This window comes from Marmota flaviventris, chromosome 1 (genome assembly GCF_047511675.1).
Source record: "Marmota flaviventris isolate mMarFla1 chromosome 1, mMarFla1.hap1, whole genome shotgun sequence".
NCBI classification, from domain to species: Eukaryota; Metazoa; Chordata; class Mammalia; order Rodentia; family Sciuridae; genus Marmota; species Marmota flaviventris.
Genome location: NC_092498.1, coordinates 14,277,691 through 14,290,529, shown reverse-complemented (window position 1 = coordinate 14,290,529; position 12,839 = coordinate 14,277,691). Strand labels below are relative to the sequence as shown.

The window sequence follows — 12,839 nt, the reverse complement described above, 5'->3', positions numbered from 1 at the left end:
CAGGTTAAAAGATGTTTTATCCTATCTGTTGCTCTTGAAGTTTGTTACCAGCAATAAATCTCTAACATTAGGCACTTGCAAGAAAGTAGAATTTAAAATTTTGCTGTATTTTTTCTTTGAAAATGTATTATAAATTAAAGCATTATTATTATGCTTTTACTTATGTATGTTGTGTTTTTAAAAAATGAGTTTCTATAAACAATTATATAAATATTTCTAACCTACATTCTCTTCTAGAACCTACCAAGCTGCATTTAAATGTAGAGGAAAAAAAGATATTTTAAAATTATTTTTATGTGTGTGTGGTGTTGGAGATGAAGCTCAGGCAAGTGTTCTACCACTGAGTTGAACCCCCAGCACTAAGAGATATATATTTTTAGCAGATATCTGTCAATATTACCTTGGAAAAATCTGCTAGAAGAGCAGTTCTTACTAGTCACACAAAATACTCTACATAAAAACGTGTGAGTAAATTTTTACTACATAGTCCTTTTCATAAATACCTGAACATTTTGATAATCCAGAGAAGTATTATTGTGATTTTACAGAGAGATTCAGAGAAGGTAATGTAGGATCATACAGCAAGTACACTGTCATAGGCCCATGATTTTTTGAATAAAAAACCCAGCCTCTTTTTACTATGCCATACTGAAATCAAGAGCAAAATCTTCCATGCACACTAAGCACCAAACATTGAAGGGAAATCATAGTTTAAGTTTTGACTAAAACTCCAGCTAAACAATCTGGCTAGTCTAAACCTGGGGTTAGAGATTTTTTTTTTTCTCTTGATTGTACCTTGCAGTTCACTGTAGGCTGAATTGTGTGGTATTCTCACAGTTGGTTTGAGGGTACAACTTATGTTCAAATAAATTTTAGCTTTAGTTTCTGATATTTAGCATGGAGCAGTGGCCATACTCATCTTCTGCTCAGTTACTTACAAACTTTCCCATCAAACACTGCTGAGGCTTCTTGCAGTTTTAGGGTATGAGAGTCTCACTGAAGGCTCTTCCTTCCATCAGCTAAACCAGTATACCGATTCTTTAATTTTTTCCTGACTCAGGTCTGCTGTTGGCATCTAGTACAGTTACCCTACAATAATCATGCTAACTCTCCTAACTTCTTGCACTTCAAAATATGACATAATTCAGAATAATCACTTAGTTATACTGGGTTCAGGCTAAGATCCTGTTCCTCAGCCCAATTCATCCACACCTGATTCAGCTGCATTGGCCAATAATAACGTATCTGCACTTTTCTAAGCAACTTCCCAAGTATTCTTGCTAATACTTTATAAAATACAGACACCACACACTCATTCATTCACACAGTCATATGGACGACATCTATTAGTTTCTATATCCTCTACAACTGTTGTGTCAGGCATACATGGCATATGCTCAGAGAGGAGCTTTAAACCAATGGATTCTCAGTCTTCTGTTTGAATTCACTTCTATCAGGCACAAATCACCTAGTTTTAGGTAGTTTTTTTTTTTTTTTTTTTTTTTTGTACCAGGGATTGAACCCAGAGGCGCTTAATCACTGAGCCACATCCCCAGCCCTTTTTAATATTTTATTTAGAGACAGGATCTCGCCGAGTTACTTAAGGCCTCACTGCGTTGCTGAGGTTGGCTTTAACTTGCGATCCTCCTGCTTCAGCCTCCCAAGCTGCTGGGATTATGGGTGTGTGTGCATCATTGGCCTGGCAGTTATTTATTTATTTATTTATTTAAATAAACAGGCTATAATATAAGCCATAGCCATACAATCTAGATTATGCATTTTTAAAAGTAATATTTGTGTAAACATATGTACTGGGATCAGGAGTCATTCAGTGTTGCAGGGAAAGACAACTGTAGGTAGAGTAGCTGCTATATGGACTCTAGCCTGTGCATTTTGCTTTCTTTGCCTTAGTGGTGGAAATGGGTTAAAAAGTACTTTAGCACAATGTGTTGTACAGGTTGACACTACTGCACTGCTCACTTAAAAATGGTTGAGATGGTTTGTTGGCTTTGCAGTCTTAGCCATTGGTTCTGCTGAGATGCTTCAAACTATTATTAAAAACTACTGACTGGATCCACTTGAAGCCCTACTATACCCAGGTTTACCAAGAGATTTGGGTAGGAATGGGGTTGATGAGCTTCATTGTTTATAAAAATCAAGAGTGCTGATAAAAGTAAAGCTTTGAAAGGTTCAAGTCCTGCACCTGCTCATGGTCATCATTAGCCAGCTTGCAGAATCGTCAGTCTGCCTGTAAATTTAAGCAGGCTTTGTTAATGGGAACATAGTACATTGTTATACCCTTAGATAAGTATCACTTACTACATGGCATGAATAAATGATCTGAGATGCACCACTACCCATGCCAATACTGCTTTGTATGTTTCCCCCAGTAGAGCCTTTGCAATGCAGCAGCCCACACTCCTGAGGAAACCTGGGGATGAGGAGCAATCTCGGGGTTGGTGGGTTGGTGGTCAGGTTCTAGGCATTCACTTGAATTCTAATACTTTTAAGATGCTAAATTTTGTTACATATTTATATCTGTCTATCTCAACTGGGAAAAAAACTTTAAAAAACTTACTGGACAATGCTAAAGATTCAGGACAACTTTTGGAGGAATAAAACCAGAGGCCCTTCTAATCTTTTTGGATACTCAGTAATACAATAAAATACCCAGATATGTGCAATAGTCATCTCCAATAGGAATAACGTCTTATACAAATTGATCTTCAGTTAAGTTGGTCACATCTGAGATTTCCCATAGACTTGCAAGTCCTTTATTGTCTGGCCTCTAGTTCCTTATGACCAATCATGAACCAGTTCCTGGTCTGTTTTCAATTTTTAACAAGACAGTTTCTAAACTTAGGGCTTTACAGTGTTCTTTCTGCCTCAAAAACTTTTCTCATAATTTTTCGTCTGAATCTTATTTATCCTTCAGGGCTCAGCTTAAAAATAATTTCTTTAGGAAGGCCCTCTTTAAGTTCCCTAATAAGGTTGGGCCTGTGGCAGTCTCTCTGGATCCACATCCATTCCCACTCAGAGGAGTCCAGACTTTTCCTTTGTATCACTTAATACAACTGTATATAATTATATTAATCTTCCCCCAAAAGGCTGCAAGTTTCCTGAGTTAGGGATTATCTCTCTTGTTAACCACGGGGTTACCCAGGTTCTAGTACCTTGTGTACAGTAGGGACTCAATATTCCCTTTCCTATAATGGCCTTTTATCCCACTTAGCAGGTGGAGGTGCATATAAAGTTTGTGAGCTTGGTGGTGGAGACAGTGGCTGAGTGGCCAGAAAGATGAAAGAAGTTTAGGGGCGGATAAGAGGGAGGGATGAGGGTACTGCAGGACACTCACTTAATGAGGTTCCCTTCCACTCCTCAACATCCCATCCCCACCCAAACAAGTCATTAAACAATAGTTTATGTATTCATTCCATTAGAGAATCAAGAAAACATCAGATTACAAAACCAAGGACATTTGCAGCATTTGAATGTGTTCAAGAAACCAGTCACAATTTTATTTTATTTGATACCTGGGACTGAACCAAGAGGTACTTTACCACTGAATTACATCCCTTTATTTTTGTTCATATTTTAAAATTTTGAAAAAAGTCTTGCTCAGTGGCTGAGGCTGGCCTGGAACTTGCAATCCTTTTGCCTCCACCTCCCAAATTACAGGGATTATAGGTATGCTACACCACACCTGGCTACCAGTCACCATTTAATTGAATTATACTTCAATACAGGGAGGATTGTGTCTCTCCAAGTAACCTTCACTGAGGCAGAGTACATTCCTCTAATACATGGAAAGATGGTACTTTCTTCTCATAATCACTGAGGAAGAAATTCTCTCTTGATGGGCCAACACTACTTCTTTTTTGTTGCTCTTTTCCCTTCTCCTTTCTTTGGCTTCCCCTTTCCACGAAGCTTCTTTAGACGCTTTTGCTCATCCTTAAAATCCTGATGCTCATCTCTGCATGAAGGAAAAATAATCAACTTGTTATTTTTTATTATATTGAAAAACTATACCAATATTTCACTGTTTTTTCAGATTGTTCTGGTTATTGATTCTTGACTTTTCAGGGTACATGTTCAATTTGTTGAATAAAGTACAAGGGTTCCCCTTGTTTCTAAAAATTCATTTATAAGTGAGTTTTCCCTCATAGAAACAATGCCATAAACTGCAGTTGATCTTCCAGGCCAGCCCAGGTAACCCTATGTAATTATGATATTCACAAGTAACTACTTCAAATTTCCCTACATTAATACTAAACAATCAGAGGAACAGAAATCAGGTATAGAGTTCAGTAGCTACACAGAGACCCTGACTGCCCCAGGAATCAGTATCTTCTAAAAAAGGGGCAGAGGTCTGGAGGAAGTGGCTTTAATGGCAGTAGATACTTCACATAAAGAGGCTGCTGGGAAAGGCTCAGGGAGAAGGAAGCCAGATCAAAAAACATACTATAGAAATCAAGGCTGCTACAACTATTTATTCATATGGACTAAACTGTTTAAAATGCCTATATCTTAAGACCAAACACCAAAAGAGTATAGTGCTTACACATGTAAGCTGTGGAACCCACTGGAACCTGGGTTCAAATCACAGCGTCACCATTTGGTGCTCTGTGACTTTGGATAAGTGACCTTATCTCTCTACACCTTAGTTTCCTCATCCATAAACTATGAATAATAATGGTATATGAATTAAATGTTAGAAGGGTTTGCTGGGCCTGAATTTCAACTCTCTAGACTATTTTAAAATAGATTGGCTTTACAGAATTCAGTGTCTTATTCCGTGAACATGAACAGCATACAACAGACTTCTTCAGGATTAACTAAAAATGCCAAATAATTTTCAGCACAGCAGCCAGGGCAATTCTGAAATATGTCAGATTATGTGACTCCTGCATATGGCTCCCCCTTTCATCCAGAGCAAAACCCACAGACTCCTGTCACCTGCCTCCTGTGCACCCACAGGAGCTGAGACCACCCCCCACCCCGTGACCTGTCTCCTGCCTCCCCACTATTTCCTTAGCCTGCAATATTCTTGGATCATTCTAAATATGCTCCTACCTCCGGGCCTTTGCTCTGCTCTTGCCTCTGCCTTGCAAACTCTTCTCAGCTCTCACCATCCTTGAGCCTTTGCCTAAATCTCATCTCCTTGATGTAGCTGACCCTGATTGTCCTGTTGAATGCTGTAACATGGCCTCTCCCCACCCACTAGGGCCCTTTCAGCCCTCTGGATCCTGCTCAGCCAGCTCTGTCTTTAACTTTGTACTATATCACATAATTTACTTACTTGTTATTTTTCCTCCCCCATCCCTGTCAACCCCTGGAGACAAAGACAGCTCCACAAAGGCAGGGAGGTTTGTCTCTGTTGATGATACAACCCAGCACCTATTAACTGAACCAATTATTTCTGGGAACCTGTGCTTCCCTCCCTGTTCTGCAGGCCTTTGAATCAGATTTTCTTTACTAAAGGGACTGTGTAGTTTAATCCTGCCTGGTGTCACAGGAGGCCTACATTAGAGGTGCCGTTTACTATAACTAGTGACTAAATACATGAAAATAATGTTGCTTTTCCTTGGAAAACTAAGTGCTAAGTATTTTTTCCTGTCTCTAAACATAGCCAGGTGTTTGCTCTTCAAACAAATGGGAACAGCTGCAAACAGATACATTAAAATGTGATCTTGTTATGGATTATAATCTTGTACTCAGAAGATCTGGCTCCCAATATTTTATTTTATATACTAATAAGATTAGTTTTTATTTTCTGAGCTCAGACTAATGGCGAGGGAGATAGTCCCAAGCAATTCCAGACATTAAAAATAGATCATGAACTCTAATATATTAACTAAGAAAACCAATTCCATTTTGAATACTGCTGTTCCCTTAGTTCTCATCTTAAGTACCTGAACATGTAACTTAAGATGTACCTGTTGGATTAATGAATATACCAACCTTCAGCTCTCTGGAATGAACATCATGCTGAACTAAAAATTTTAATCACAATTGAAAGAATGGTCTCAAATTAATTTCTGTATTGTCGCCCAAAGATAAGTTCAATTAAAACAGGTTAAATTTTTAAAAAGATGCTATGTATTTTAATGCTATATAATTATGTTATGTTTTAATTCTTTGTAACAAGAACATATATTTTTTGGTAAAGAAAAAATTTTAAAGAAAAATGATACATAGGGGCTGGAGTTGTAGCTCAGTGGTACAGCGCTTACCTAGCACATGTGGGGCACTGCGTTCAACCTCAGCACCATGTAAATAAATAAAATAAAGGTACCATGTCCATTTACCACTAAAAATATTTAACAAAAAAAGGAAAAATGATTACATAGGTATTTTATCTTTTCTCTTTCTAGAGGTCTAATCCTAAGCACTCACTTCCTGAATTTACCCAAATGTACACATGCATAGTGTTAACAGCCCGTGTGATTTATACGTTATCCTTAAAGGTGAACTACAGCTTAATTCGATCAAATTAATATATCAGAAAGGTACAAAATGTCAGAAGTGAGTAGGAGGAAAAGAGAATGCCAACAAAACTGCCACCAGCAGAGAAAGGAGGCTCCCACACACCCTCCAAGAGGCAGATCAGGTGTGGGGCAGGGACTCTGTTCGTCAAGAACCTGCTGCCTGGGCAACTGTGGCACTCCTGGGGTTTTCTTCCTCAGAATTTGGACCAGTTTTTCTCTGCATTCTTTTTAGTGTTCTTAGGTTAATGAATATTTAAAAATCTCTCTACAGCTCACTATAAATTCTATATCAGTCATGTTTTAGGCCTAATTGTTTGCCAACAAGCATGTATTTCCTCTTTTTTGGTTTGCTCATAGATATTTTGACAGCAACCTGTTCCCATTAAGTACACCTTTTGAACTATCTGGGCTCTCTTGTAAGAACCACAGAAATATAAGGATAGGAAGGCCACCTTATTAGCTGAAAGGCTGACTTTTTTCTTTTGATAATACGCTAAGAGCATCTCTCACAGGGTCCTCTTTGTGTTTTTTTGTCATCACCTGTAGAGGCCAAGAAAACGCAGTGTGCCCATGAGACCAAAATATGTGTTGTGATTTGGATACCAGTCGTAAGTCTCCTTCTTCTTGGCCAGTGGCTGCTCACTGAATAGTTTCACTACTTTCATGGATTTGGAATCAGTTGGCCTGGCAACTTCACCAAAGAGCCGAGCACTCAGACGAGTCATGCGCAAAGCATATTCTGAAAGCGAAGACATTTCTTGAGCATCTAGGAGACTCCCTACAGAAAATGAGAAGAAAAACAGGTTAGTGTAAGAAATTCTGAGCTTATCTAATGAACGCTTTAGACAATGAAGATATAGCAAGCCACTCATGAATCACCTTTTGGCAAGACATGCTTTGGAGTTGAGAAACATCCACAGCCCAAACAGCTGTTTCCTTTGCATGCTTTTCATTTTGAATTTTCACATTTTGTATTCACAAAATATCATTTCTTTAATGTACTGCCCTTTTTACAAATGAGAACTACTTTGTGATTCAGTAGGTGTTTGCTTATAGTTTATCTATTTTGCAGGATGGATGAAGAGGATAGGGAAACAAGTCATTCTACCACAGCTTTGTTATTACACCTTTAAAAACCACCACCTAAGCAATCTGCAAATAAATATGCTGACTGCTTGCCATCTAAAGGTGCAATCATGGCAGAGAAATAATTATGCTGTTGTCGTCTTTATTATCAGGCCTTTGAACACTATTCTCCTCAAGGGCACCAGATGGCTCTGAGAACTGTTAATGAGTTATGAGGTCATTTGGCCTCTAGGTTACTGGATTGAATTCTGCCTAGAGACTGAGAGCCACTTGGGGAAAAGATAGTAGTCCTACAGAAATAAAAGTTCAACAGCTCAAATAAGGATCAACATTTCAAAAGATTCATTTTATTCCTAAACAGAAGGCACTTGGGAACGGTGATATTACTTAGAAAACTAGCTAAGTTATTACTAGCTGAAAAACTTTTTCCTCAGAGGCACAGAGTGTTGAAATGGGTATAAGAATGATAACCAGGAGGATAGGGACATAGCTCAGTAGAGCTTCCCTAGCAAATATGAGGCCCTGCCTTTAATCCTTAGCAAAACACGCTCATGCACACACACCTGATAATATGATATGCAAAAATTACAGCTAACAGACAAAGCTGGGTGAAATGGCACATGCCTGTAATCCCAGTGACTAGAAAGGCTGAGGTAGACCTGTCTCAAAATAAAAATAAAAAGGGTTGGGAATGTGGCTTGGTGGTAGAGTGCCACAGGGGTCAATTCTCACAAGACAAAGAAAAAGGACATCAAAAGGTACATAGGAGATACATAAAAATTAAGAATGTTGCTGGTGGAATAATAAGGTCATTGTATTCTAAATCAGATGTGGGTTACTGCTTACAGAATATTCCAATTTATGTGAAATTCTAATAATGAGATGAGAATCTTTGCTGACTAAAAGGCTATTTAGGGGAAAGTTCAGCTGGGAAAAAAAGGAGCTGATTTCCAAAGGAAAAAAGGCATATTTATCTTGAAGAACTAACAACTCTAAAACAGCAATGTGCTAAAAGAGCTATTCAAATTTTCACACATGATTCTTAAAGGTGAATTACACATTATTTAGATGAGATTATCAAAAAGGGTACAAAAATGAAAATGCCAAGAGAGTGGGAGGAAATCAAAATGCCAAAGAACTGCCACCAGCAGAGAAAAGAAGCTCCCACACACAAGCGAAGAGGCACATCAGGTGAGGGGCAGGGGCTCTGTTCATCTGATAAAATTTCAAAATCACGCTTGCAAGAAAATAAACAAACTCACATGTTTTAAGGCCCATTTCAAGATCCATAAAAAGAACACAGGCTGACCTTAAACCAATTGCAGAATGTCAACCTCAAACCATTTACCATTTTGAACACCAGCCAAGCAATCTTGGGTTAATAGTGCCACCTGAAGGCCAGCAAGGAGAGAACTGCTGAATCCAAGGTTTCCCTAGCCCCCAGTCTGAACATCTCCTACAAGCCTTGCTCTTCCTTTTTCCTTTTCCATTCACTTCTCTCCCAACTCTTGCTGCATTATGTGGTTGCAGACTGGTTGGGATTGGACCTGTTAGGACTAAGGTTATATTTTTATCAATGAGAAAAAAGGGCCATTAACAATTTAATGTTAATAGAAAAATAGATAACAAGTCAGTGCCATAAACCTCCCCAGGCCTTGCAAATATCCAAAAGTCACTTTTGGAAGCTGCAAAAAGTTCCTTTTCTCCTCTTTCCATCTTTAAAGTAATCTTTTTCCAAACACCAGTTTAATAAACAACAGTTTCTTCATTAACTTTACCTTGTTTTGCATAATTACCCTTAGAGCATCAGAATAGATTCCTACTCTTAATTACGCAGTATTTCTATAGATAACTTGGAAGCTAGTCTGGGAACTATTGTTCTGCTAGAATGTTTTCAGGAAAACAATGTCTGAATGCCAAATTACTTTACTTTTAAACAAGGCAGCATGGAGTCTCAAGGCCTAGGTTTGAGGACTGACTCTTTTGTCATTTATTACTTGGGTTATTCTCAACAGGTACTATCTTTTCTAGATTTGAGTTCCCTTTTTCTGAAAACAAAGTTTGCAAGATTGAGAAATGAGTAAGACAGTGGCACTCAATAAATAGTAACTAAAAAGAAAAATAAAAGGAAAAACTCTAAATGTCTTCGTAAGTTTGGTGTTATTACACACACACACACACACACACACACATTTTGTTGATTACTTGTCCTCACTTAATCATGGGGGGAAAATCTCCATCCTGTTATACTTGTACCTCCCTGGAATGATCTCCTCACTTACAAAGCCAGACAGCCAGAGAAACAAGGGGAGGGACCAGCACTTTGGTAAACTGACAGGTAGCAAAGAGGAGGCAGGGACTTACTGAGGCTAAGTTATCACAGAAGGCTGTTATCTCCATGCCCACTTTACACGAAGCAGGTTACTGGGAAACATAACTCATAGGTAATAATGTCAGATTATAATCCATTGGTACATAGTTATATAACAAAAACTAAATCCTAAAAAATTTATGACAGAAAAGGGAATAAGCCTCTTCAAATCTAGGTCCTTTACTGGAAGCAAAGAATCACCTGCAAAACAGGGAGAAAATGACCACTGCCTTATAGTTTTCATCCACAAAGCCCAACATACACATCTTTGATGGAGAATGACAGAGGAGCTTGGTATACTTTTTAAACAAAACAAAACAAACAGGATAAAAGGTTTTGCTGTGCATAAGTACAGGTCCTAAGACAAACTGCTGCTTTTTACTAGCTTCAAATATTAAAAAATTCAAAAGCCTTGGTCCTTTTTAGGACCCTCATGATTCCTTATAGAATCTTTCAAAATTCTCTTAAAAGATAAAGAATATGATGGCCCTGTTTTGATATTAAAATAAAAGGTAAATAATTTACATGTCAATTATATTTTGATTCACATAAAACCATTCTTTGGGGATACAAAATAGTCACTTTGAAATGGTACTTTTCTTTAAATGAGATCTAAAGAAAATTACAGTATGGAGAAAAAAATAACTGGAATTGAAAAGGCTGAGAAAAAACACTCAAATATGCTAAGCAAAACAATTTAGGTCCACACAAGACAATTTCCATATTTTTGACACAAAAATGCCAGATGCTCTGATCTTTCAATAAGTCTGATGCATTTAAAACATCAGTTTTATTTTAATAACTGGTTTTGAATTAGACTTTTCTTTTTCAAAGGTGAAAATGAAGTGCAGGAGTTTTTAATCTGGATATGCCTGTTTTTGAATATTTAAAGTTGTATGCTGAAATGTGCACGTGTGTTTATTGCTGGGAAGAAAGTCTTCTCCAGTTTCTCAAAAACTATTGCTTAGCATAAAGCACCAGCTAGTTGGACTCTTGCCTAGCCATGTCTTTTTATAGTAGTCCTTATTCCTAGTCTCTCGGTTCTCTCACCTACTAAATGGCGACCATCAGGCACCTCTCTGAATTGTGAGGCTGACAATGCAAAATGTATGGCACAATGCTCACTCACGGGGATCCCAGGTACGTGCACACACTGTGCTCACGTGTCATCACAGAAAAACAACCCAATGGGAATGCTTTATTATTCTTAATGCCCAGTACCGATTATATTATTTTTAGGTTCAGGGGGGTTGAACCCAGGGGCGCTTAATAACTGAACCAAATCTCCCGCCTTTTTATTTTTGGAGACAGGGTCTCGCTAAGTTGCTTAGGTCCCAGCTAAGTTGCAGAGGCTGGCTTTGAACTTGCGATCCTCCTGCCCAAGACTCCCGAGCAGCTGGGATTACCGGCCTGGGCCACAGCGCAGTGCCCGGTACCTATTATTTTACTAAATCGTAGTGGCATGGACGGCAGTGAATATGTTGGCTTTATTCGACTCAGCAAGAATAACTCGGGGTCCCCTCTGTCTGACTGGATCGCCCCTCCCTGGGATGGAAACTATAGTAGTGTCAGGTCAACTGACACCTGGATCAGTGGAGTGGTGCACAAAAATTTTCCTAAAAGGGTAATAAAAATAATCAGCACCCACCCGCCAAGCTGCGATGCAGTCGGCGATCTGGAGAGCAGAGAAAGCGAACCAAGCATCTGCTAACTAATCTGCCACAGAGTTAACTGCGCCGGAGAGGAAATTACGGCAGCAAAAACGCTGGCGTCCTTCATTTGGTAAATTCCCCAACAGGAGCCAGAAAAGGCCGAGGTGTTTGTGAGATACACGAGAAACCTAGAGAAATGGTCACTAGAGAGATGGACTGGTCCTCTTCCTGGGACTGGAGACCCCGCAGGAACTCCCGAGTCATCGCCGCTATATCTGCAGAGCCCCACAAGTCACCGACAGCCTTACCTGGTCCTGACCTGCCTCCCCCACGCGCCCCTGTCCCGGATGGCCCGCCCCCAGCCGCTTCCCAGTTCCGGGCATCTTCAACGGAGAGCAGTAGAGAAACGGAAGCTTGGCGGCTAGAGCGGAACTCTGGTAACAACCCGGAATTACTAGCTTTCGCTCTCCGGGCGGGGCCTTCTAGGTCATGCAGAGCGCTTGCGCACTGACGCTAGCGCCTCTGTAGGGAGTACTGTGAAGGTGGGAAGGGTCCGGGTAGTTGGTTTTCCTGGAAGGTCCTGCTGGATCTGCCAGTTTCGTTTTTGCGGGGAATGTCTAAAAAGCGGCTTCAATAAGCTCTGAAGCAATGGCGATGCGAGTGCTTTGTGATGGGAGGATAAAATGCAGTTTCTTTTGTCACCCACTTATTCCACTCTGTTTCCCCCCCCCCCCCATCCACCGTAGATCTTAGGTGTTCCAAGGCATCACTTGACACTAGAGGCTTTCACACTCCCCTGAGGTGCCACTCCCCTCCTCCGACCCGCTACTCTTCCTCTAAGCTACTGCAGACCTTCCTGTGCTTCCCGCTTGGCTAGGTTTTTTGTTGTTTGCTTTGGTGGTGCTGGGGGTTGAACCCAGGGCCTTGTGCATGCTAGGCAAGACTCTGCCAACTGAACTCTATCCCCAGAGGCGCCCCTCTCCCGCCCCCCGCCCTACCTGCCATTGGCTAGGTTAGGGGCTCTGTTCTCTGCATCTGTCCTTCTTTGGCTCAGAAGCTTCTTCAAGGGGTGGGGATGGAGCATTATCTGTCTCCTCAGTAGTGAGCTAGACCTCTCTTGGCAGATCGTAGAAACTCTTAAGTATTTCATTCCTTGCTAAATCTGCTTCCAAGCAAGCCACATTTTATAGACATTGTCTGCAGCACTTACTGACTCTTTGATCAGTTGAGAAAAACAGTATT

The 12,839-nt window shown here is 39.9% G+C and overlaps 1 protein-coding gene and 1 pseudogene across 2 annotated transcripts; one reads left to right on the top strand and one right to left on the bottom strand.

Moving 5' to 3' along the window:
- Positions 1 to 2,038: 2,038 nt before the first annotated feature.
- LOC114105596 (ATP synthase subunit ATP5MPL, mitochondrial-like) lies at positions 2,039 to 2,223 on the top strand (annotated as a pseudogene).
- Positions 2,224 to 3,492: 1,269 nt separating this feature from the next.
- On the bottom strand, positions 3,493 to 11,964 carry Mrps33 (mitochondrial ribosomal protein S33). 2 transcript variants are annotated; one of them, XM_027952156.2, is made up of 3 exons: positions 11,906 to 11,964; positions 7,029 to 7,266; positions 3,493 to 3,973 (listed from the first exon to the last, which is right to left on the bottom strand). In XM_027952156.2, exons 2-3 carry the CDS (start codon positions 7,241 to 7,243, stop codon positions 3,868 to 3,870), a joined length of 321 nt encoding a protein of 106 aa, XP_027807957.1. In that variant the 5' UTR covers positions 7,244 to 7,266; positions 11,906 to 11,964; the 3' UTR covers positions 3,493 to 3,867. The 2 variants fall into 2 exon arrangements, with proteins under 2 accessions (XP_027807957.1, XP_027807958.1); XM_027952157.3 differs by lacking the exon at positions 11,906 to 11,964 and adding an exon at positions 11,594 to 11,864.
- Positions 11,965 to 12,839: the final 875 nt, after the last annotated feature.

Excerpts from the sequence above, each read along its gene's own strand:
- Mrps33 (XM_027952156.2), bottom strand. The coding sequence starts at position 7,243 with ATGTCTTCGCTTTCAGAATATGCTTTGCGCATGACTCGTCTGAGTGCT. Across the intron at positions 3,974-7,028 it reads CGTTTTCTTGGCCTCTACAG|AGATGAGCATCAGGATTTTA; the intron begins GTGATGACAAAA and ends TCCTTCATGCAG.